Consider the following 8,882-nt stretch of genomic DNA (forward strand, 5'->3'; position numbering starts at 1 on the left):
ATCCAATATATACAATTGCTATGAATTATTGATTAGAGTATGAATTTGTTGTATCATCATCATTTATCAAGATATTCAAGAGTTCATTTATTTACTTTTATTTACAATAATCGCATTCGTCGCATGGATATGTACGCAATATGCGTTCAATATACACAATAACAATATTTGTATGGATCATTTAATGAGATGAGAATAAATTATCGAAAAAACATGTTTTGGTTTATTTTTTTATTTCAGAACTTGATAAATGTAGTCAAACAATGGGGTGGATTTGGAACAGGTCAGATCCATCTGCTCCACAAGATTCATTTTCAGCTCACAAATAATATACAAAATTGTATAATTGCACACGAGAGTACTCGACATCAGCTGTATGAAATACTTACCTTCAACTGAGATCAAGGATAAAATGATCACGATAATAAATTCTGCACACAAATAAATTATACAATGAAACTAGATGGCTTGTCGTATTAAATTCGGAACTAGTTGACACTCCGTATAAAATTGTATTTTTCCATCTAATTTCATACAAAATATGGTTTTTCTATATTCTCTTTTATGCGGATCTTCTTCAAAGCAAAAACGAAGAAGAATCGCACAAAAGAGAATACACAAAAAATGATGTTTGGTAAATTATCAACTAGTTCCAAATTTTATACGACAAGCCATCTAGTTTTCATTGTATTACTTCTCTCTGTGTGTGAGTGCGAAATATTTAATTTTTATATTCCAAAAATTGAGAACGTGATGATCTCTTGATGATCATTGACGTTTCATAGCTTCTGTTGGTTTGTGTTGTACACATGGCGTACATTTTTTTTTAAACCGAGCGAGAAGTATTGGTCATAGGAATATCCAAAATAGCATCAAAATCGACATTTTGAGTACATCGAAATTTTTTCTTTGGAAAAATTTTTTGTAAAGGAAAGTACACATCTTATACAGATGATTAGAGCTATTAATCATTAAAAAATACGAGGTCACTAAATTTTGAGTACTGAGCCGAAATATTGTAGCCCGAGTTGCCAAAAACACATTCGTCGCTGTGTATCTTTCGTCTTCCCCTATTATAATATGAATACTATACGGTTATATGGTTCAATTCAATTTGATTCAAAGCTATCAATAAAAAAGAAACAACGTTGAATGAAAACACATTAAATAAATGATCGAAAAAACACATATTTGCTTTATTTATTTATTTTTTATATTGAGTGTTTGCTTTATTTTTAGACTTGTATTTGTTGTGAGTATTCAATGTAGAGTCGTTGCCATCGTGTCACCGATTTAAAATGACTCAACATAGCCCTTAGCAATTTGTGCTTTTCAATGCCCTGCAATTCAGATACAAAAATCAATATATTATTTTATCAATGTATTTGATGTTATTCATTCGTACCAAGATCGTTTCTTTCGGTTCTTCATCGCCATCAACCATCATCAATGTGTTTGGGGTACCTAACAGATCGTCCAAGTGAGCACGTATGCGTTTTTCATCACCGTGTTTTGACAAATGGATCCCAAGAACTGCGTACCAATGCTAACGAAGATAAAAATGTATAAATTTAAATGAACAATAACAATGTATGATTCTTGTACGTACCTCTAATTCATCCGGAGACTTGATCGCTATGCAATTCTGGATTTGATTTTCGATGAATGATAGTCGGGCGGAATGTCCCCATGATACATTTTGTCTACATTGTACAGAACAGAAAATGGTAAATGATGTAGAACGATTGAAGAAAAAACGATGGAAAATGTGACATTCTAAACCATAATACTCACGAGTCTTGTAAATTTGGCATATTTGGCTGTTGCAATTGTGTGGTTGTTTGAATCAAACCAAGTGGATACTTTTTCATTTTTCTCTCTGGATTATTTGGTACATTTGAAATTCCGAGTCGAATAATTGGATCTCGGCTATTCAGTGTGATCCTTTTTAAATGGAGGAAATTTTATGAAATCTTATGACTTGAAAAAAAAAACGAATTTTTGTGTGAGAGAATGGTATTTACCAGCTTTCAAGGTTCTTATTGTACGAGTATGCACATCCATTTGACAGCAAAATGTATAGAATTCCAACTTCAGTGACGTGGAAGTAGGAAACAATCGGTGCTGTTGTGGATGTGCTGGCAAATAGGTCATGACATGTTGCTGATATGAAAATTGAACATTCCGTAAGATTCCATACACGAATTTGACCGCATTCGGTGACAACGCCACCTAAATCGCTGTTTATACTGAATACACACTGAATGACTGGGCTGGGCATGTGCATGATTGGCAAGACCGGAGTACCATTTTTAATGTGCAAAAAGCGTATTGTACAATCTTTACTGCAAATGAGAACATATTTGGCACTCAATGAACAATTGACAACGGGCGATCCAATGAACGTCTCCCATTCGATTTTATTCGATATGATTCCGGTCACTTTGCATATTGGACCCGATGATGTGGTTGAAAAATTGTTATGAATCTGTAAATGATATCGATATTTATCGAAACAATTTCATGACAAATGACAATGGGTTCGATGCGGATACATACCTTGATTTGATGTTCGTTGAGCACTTTGAGTTCGACTTTGTTGTACGGTGCCGCTTTTCCAGCGTTGATATTTTTCAAAATCGTTCGCCGTAATGTTGGTTCATCGATATCGCTTGGATCCTTAATCGGTACCTTTGTGAGGGTTGCTCTTGCTGGTGGCACTTTTGTTAAACGATTATCTAGTTGACTGCAATAAACGAGGCATGTGTTGATTTGTTTACAAAGAAAATTTGAGGTTAGATTTGGTATTGAAAATGTACACGATTCAATGCATTACTTACGCGGTATTAATTCTGTTTGGTGGTGATGTATTAATGGAAGACTCGCCAGCTGATAGTGTGCTTGAGTCTGATAATTGGATAGTGGTTAATGCCGAATCGAAAACAACACTTCCTTTTGACATTTGCTCGTTCATTTTTTTCTCCAATGCTGTATTTGATATATTACCAGTTGAATCGGCAACCGATGGTGTTTCTTTTGTTGTTTCATGACTGAAAAAATGAATAGTCATAAATGCAAACACTTTTAAACACTTTGATTTTGGAAAATGTTCGATCTATAGCAAAAATTCATAGAATGCAACATGCATTGAAAAAAATAGCGCGCAATGCGGAAAAAAATCGCGCGCTTTTTGACATAGTCATATGTCATAATATCACACATTGGAAATGACATATGACCTTTTTTACCTGTCTTGTTCGACGGAGAGTGGCACAAACATCGGTGTGATACGACGTTTACCGTCGGCCCGACGCGTCTCAATCTGCTTTTCAATCGCTTTCATTGGTGTTGTATTCTGTGGAACTGCAACCGATTTGGTTGATATCGGCAATGAACTGCTTTCAACGTCACCAAATTTTGACGCACTTTTATTACTTGATGGTGCATTGGTATTGGTGCCATTGTTTTTGTTATTGTTGAATATAACGGTATCAATCGATTTACTTTCATCAATATTCAAAAACTCTGAATATTCCGGTACAATACCTTTATCCATGCTTGATTCGCTCAAATTGAGATCAATTGTTTTACCATATTCACGTTGAAACACCGAATTCTACGAAAATATAACATATTTTGTTATCTATTACTGTTTTTAAAGTAAATTTTTATGTATTACCTTATCTTCAGCACTGAGCGATGTACCAAGTTCATCTTCTGATAACAAAATACAAGCGATCGTACCATCCGTACTGCATGCCAACAAAACTGTTTGATCCTTTATTTGGCTCCACGATAAATCCAAGATACTATCGTCGAACAAATCGTGCACAACAGCAAGGGGCCTTTGGTAGGTTGTACACCAAACTGACACACATCGATCACGCGAACCGATAGCCAAACAGCAATATTGCTTCTTTTTGTCTTTATGTCGGAAAATTGATTGATTGAAGCGCTGAAAAGGGAGTTTTATTAATATTCGGTTTGTTGTATTTTCTTCAGAAAGAACCTACCACACAATTAACCGCTTTTCGATGACCGACAAAGTCTTTGTCACATTTCCAACCTTTTCGTTCGATAATTTGGGCGGTTGGACCACCTTGAATAAAACAAAATTCAAGTATTAAAAGTGAGTAATTTATTTTTTAAAAAAAGAACAGAAATCATAAGGAAGAGAACGTGATAGGTGAAGAGAAAGAAAGAAGTGAAAAGAGAGAGAAAGAAATCCAGAAGAAAATGCATACCTCCATTCATAGCATGTGCTGAGACAAGATAGAGACCATCCGGTGACCATGACAATCGTAAAACGTGTGTTGTACCGCCGCAATCTTCAAATGGTTCGCTGATTACTTTTTCACAATTCCAATCTTTCGTTCGCCAAACACGAACAGTTCGATCATCACTTTGTGATGCCAAAAATGCACCGACCGGATCCCAAACGACGCCTTTCACCAATCCGCTGTGCCCCTTAAGTGTTGTGACCGATTGAAAATTATTCATGCACCATATGATAATGGTGTTGTCAACACTGCTGCTGGCCAAATATCGATCTTGTGGCGACCAGGCCAAGTCAAGTATATCACCTGAATGACCACGAAGTGTTGTTTGCAATCGCCAATTTTCTACGCATTTCTGTTGTCCTGTACTACCAAACACCGTTACCGGTGCAGCTTGACTACGTTTCCAAAGTATAATCGTTTTTTCATCACCGGCCGATGCCAGTGTTATTCCATTTGATGACCAGCGTACACAATTCACGCAAGCTAAACGAAGGTTTATTCGCATTTAATAAATTGAAAATTGGTATGAAACGAAACAAATTGACAAAAAATCTATACCCAAATGATTGTCCAATTGGCAGAGTATCTTCGAAACATTGTTGTTGTTTTCAACATTCTCATCAATGACGGCCAACAAATTCCAGATTATAACTAAGCCGGCATCATTGCCTTGACCACCTGTGGCAAATCTACTACCATCCGGATGTATATCAATGGAAAATATCGGATTTCCTAAACAATGACATCACACATTTTAAATGTTGACCATTAAAGTAATTATTGTTTTGACGACATTCACAATCGCCGGTTGTTTATTTTTATACAAGGCATTTCATTGTTCACACTCACCATTGTGATTCACAAATGTCGGCTTGACCAGACGCATAGCGTATATGTGTATTTATAATTTGAAAAAAAAACTCAATGAATTTTGCTTGGAATTAATTTATTTGAATCGATTGATATTGTCACCATTCAGTCGGCATTGTTTCACATTTATTTGAGTCTGTATACACCTTTGACAGCTAGCCAAAAAGCTTGACATTGCTTATAAATAGTGGGAATGCCGAACCACTGTCATTGCAAGTGTTGCCAATTGTACCACTCTCTAGAATTGACGGAAATTGACATGAAGTTGGCTGCATGAGCAGCAAGTTTTGAACATTTTTACACAAAAAAAAATGATAGAAATGAACAAATTTTTTTTTCTTCTTTTTTTTTAGCTCAATATAAATTATAAATAATTAACGAGACTATGGCAAATGAATAACAGTTCCACAAAACGTTTCTTTCTCGTTTTCACGTGCTAAAAGTCATTTATCTGATCTTACTGCTGATTAAAACTTCAATTTTATCATTGCCTTCAACTCACCTGTTTTTTTCTTCTTTATTCTACGACTCGACAAAGAATATTAAAAGATAAAGATCTAGATCAATTCTAATAGCTGTTGACACTAACATGAGTTTACATTTTTGTTATAAATAAATTACATTCTAATAGCCCTCAAGTGAGTTACAATCGATAAAGATCCGTTAATGCAACTCAACTGTTGTTCACTGTGACATTTTCTGACATTAATGTGATGTAATTTGGATGGGATAAAAAGGTGTAAATTGATAAATCATGTGTCGTAGTTTTTCATAATCAAAATTCAGCAAAAACACAATTATATTGTGTGCTGTCCACATTTTAACAAACTAATACGAAACCATTAAACTTCTCACTAGAAAAAAAACTTGTCATTCGCTCCACATTCGAAGTTTTAATATTAAATCGAGAATAAAGGTTCTTCTAAGTTCAGCATTCGCACAACATGGACGAAAATCAAACTTGTTTATATCAAGCCGTAAGCACGAGAATATCTGATGTTGAGATTTCCCATGAAATTGACAAAAATATTTTCGCATTTTCGATCTCCTCGTCGAAATGGATAGTTTCATACAAGTTTTTAATTAAATTCACCAAGTACGGTACTATTTTGCCGCCTCCGTTATTTAATTAGAATAGCAGGTATATTTAATTAATGGTCTTAATTTGGTGAAACAATTTTCCTCATAAACCGCAAAAAAATCGTTTCCACTTGATCGAAATATCTAATGTTGTGATCAAATGTACATTTATGGAAATATAAAAATTCCATCAGATGTGAATTGAATAAAAAAGTTTCATCACACGTGCGACGGCTGACCCTTGGTATCTATTTGACTTTCAACGATCGTGAAAACGATTTTATGATTAATGTATGTGATACGTGGTTCTGTAATATGGCCAAAAAAGGCAAATTATTATTATTTCTGTGACCGTTGGAGTTGCGGATAATCATACAAGAAATTCTTTCAATCGATTGGCAATTTAATAACGCTCTGTCGATATTTATGAACTTATATCTTAATTGAATTGATCGATAGCGACCGAATGCAATGGAGACCACGCGTGCAACAAACAAACTCACACCAAACGTAAATTGAAATTGCACACAAAAGATGCATTGAAACGGGTGGGACACATTGCTCGCGCTCACGCATTCATATAGTGAATAAGAATTGATCGACGCAATTTAGAAAAAAAATGAGCAACGTGCGAAAATTTTGCAATGGAAATAGAAAAGAAACAAAACAGAAAGAAAAAAAGAAACAATTTATTTAACTTGTTGCTAGCGTCAAATCATGCTTCGAAATTCCGAAATTGAATTTTCGTATTCGATTAATTTCTGATGTGATTTCTTACATTTCACTTGTGCGGTGTGTGTGCAATTGTCGTGTTTATATTATTTTCAATCTATTTTTTTTTAGAGACAAACAAAAACAAAATCGAACACGTTTTGCACACGTTTCGCACACGTTTTCCGACTGCATTGAGAAGTAATCGGTATTTGGTAGGCGCGCAAAGCAGCCAACAGTTAATTAACGAACATAAAAGTTACGCACACTCTGCGACATTCACATCAAAATGTGAATGGTATTTGGTGTTTTTTTTTTTTCGTGCAATTTCGAAATATCATTAAATATTTATTCAATATAGAATAAAACGCTCAAAACAGATATCAATTTTGTCTTCAGTTCGCAGCCAAGCAAAAGTGCATATTGATTATTAGACTATGTCTTTGGCATTTTTCTTTTCCAACCAATTGTACGAAAGTGACGAAGAAAAAATCAATTACCTAATGCAAAATGTATCGCGACCCGGGACCTAACTAAGTCGCTTGCCAAGACCTATCAACTGAATGGTCCATACATGGAAAGTGTTTTGGTTTGCAAGTGCGCGACTTGTTACACGCGCACACACCATCCAGTCACGGTGAAAAATGTCGTTTGTTTCCGTTGAAGCGATAAATATAGCAATCGTCAACTGTTGACGAATAAATGAATGTGTGAAACTCGCAAGATTTATGGCATCGATTAAATGGACAGTTTTTGTTTTGGTTTTCGTTTTGCTTGGAGTTTTTTTTTGTCCATTTTGAAATTTGGTAGAATTTTTCAACATAATTATGCCGTGATTGTTATGATTTATCGATCAAACGCACTGATGGCGATGACAACATCTGATTGAACATCGATTCAGGCCCAAGTAGATGGAACCGTTTTTAGTGGGTTCGATTGATTTATGGCTCAACTCATTATATACAATTTACGGTCAACAATTTTTGATACACATACCACAGGGTACAAATAATTATTGCATAAAATTACAATATATTCATTATACGGTGGATTTATTGTGATTTATTTATTTATCATATTGAATTTTATTTATTATTGTAATATTTTGCAAAAACGTAAGTAGCTTCATAAATTAATTGGAATAGAATTTGACACCAGGACAATAGAGACACAAATTAAAAAAATAAGATGCTTATTTTGAATGAAGGGAAGTGCGAATTTCTGTCGACGAGCTGCTTATACACATAACGGAAATCTATCAAATTGTTGTGTAACAAAAGTTTTTTTCATTCAATCGAAAACATGTTATGAGTCAGACTCAAAACGAAAGCATAATATAACTTGCATCATTTTATCAGCAACACCATCATATTCCGCCACTTCAAAAATGCCTAAAATGAATGATATGAAATGATTTATCATTCAAATAAAAAGTATACTATTAGTCCAGATACTCGTACATCGATGTACGCCAATTTCCGAATTCACAATTGATTGATGGTTAAAGTAATTCATATATTTATTTCAAACAATTCCGATTTCATGATATTGACTGACAAAAGGAAATCAAGGTGGATTTCGGATGTATTATAACCAAACTGCTATACGGTTTTTACACTTCCTCCTCAATAAGAGTTTTCTCAACTTGAAATAGTATTGGGCGTTTCTGTTGCGATAATGAAAGCAATATCGGTTTTTTTTATTATTCCTGTCTTTCTATTTTGGACTAAGAGCTTATTGATGCCGCAAAAAGGGTAATTTTAATATAACTACCGGATTGTGTATGAATAAAGGTGGCTAAACTTGTATCACGGGGGACGGCAGTCCCTTAAGTAACGCAATACCAACATACATATGAAATATGTATATTGCGTCACTCTATGTATACCATAGATTCTGGAGTTGACGATTTAAGGGGGGGGTAATTTGAGAAAATCTGAA

General features: G+C 34.6%; 1 protein-coding gene across 1 annotated transcript; it reads right to left on the minus strand.

Moving 5' to 3' along the window:
- Positions 1-1,168: 1,168 nt before the first annotated feature.
- Positions 1,169-5,395, minus strand: LOC116341730 (protein HIRA homolog). The gene is made up of 13 exons (XM_031768973.1): positions 5,130-5,395; positions 4,839-5,012; positions 4,245-4,763; positions 4,014-4,099; positions 3,680-3,955; positions 3,249-3,616; positions 2,841-3,050; positions 2,560-2,746; positions 2,025-2,488; positions 1,795-1,944; positions 1,610-1,703; positions 1,406-1,546; positions 1,169-1,340 (listed from the first exon to the last, which is right to left on the minus strand). The coding sequence occupies exons 1-13, from the start codon at positions 5,164-5,166 to the stop codon at positions 1,236-1,238; spliced, it is 2,811 nt and encodes a 936-aa protein (XP_031624833.1). The 5' UTR covers positions 5,167-5,395; the 3' UTR covers positions 1,169-1,235.
- Positions 5,396-8,882: the final 3,487 nt, after the last annotated feature.

Source organism: Contarinia nasturtii, unplaced genomic scaffold, assembly GCF_009176525.2.
Source record: "Contarinia nasturtii isolate CC-2019 unplaced genomic scaffold, AAFC_CNas_1.1 Cnas_scaffold_745, whole genome shotgun sequence".
Lineage (NCBI taxonomy): Eukaryota > Metazoa > Arthropoda > Insecta > Diptera > Cecidomyiidae > Contarinia > Contarinia nasturtii.

Excerpts from the sequence above, each read along its gene's own strand:
- LOC116341730 (XM_031768973.1), bottom strand. The coding sequence starts at position 5,166 with ATGCGTCTGGTCAAGCCGACATTTGTGAATCACAATG. Across the intron at positions 3,956-4,013 it reads GAAAAGCGGTTAATTGTGTG|CGCTTCAATCAATCAATTTT; the intron begins GTAGGTTCTTTC and ends CTCCCTTTTCAG. Across the intron at positions 1,547-1,609 it reads AGTCTCCGGATGAATTAGAG|CATTGGTACGCAGTTCTTGG; the intron begins GTACGTACAAGA and ends TATCTTCGTTAG.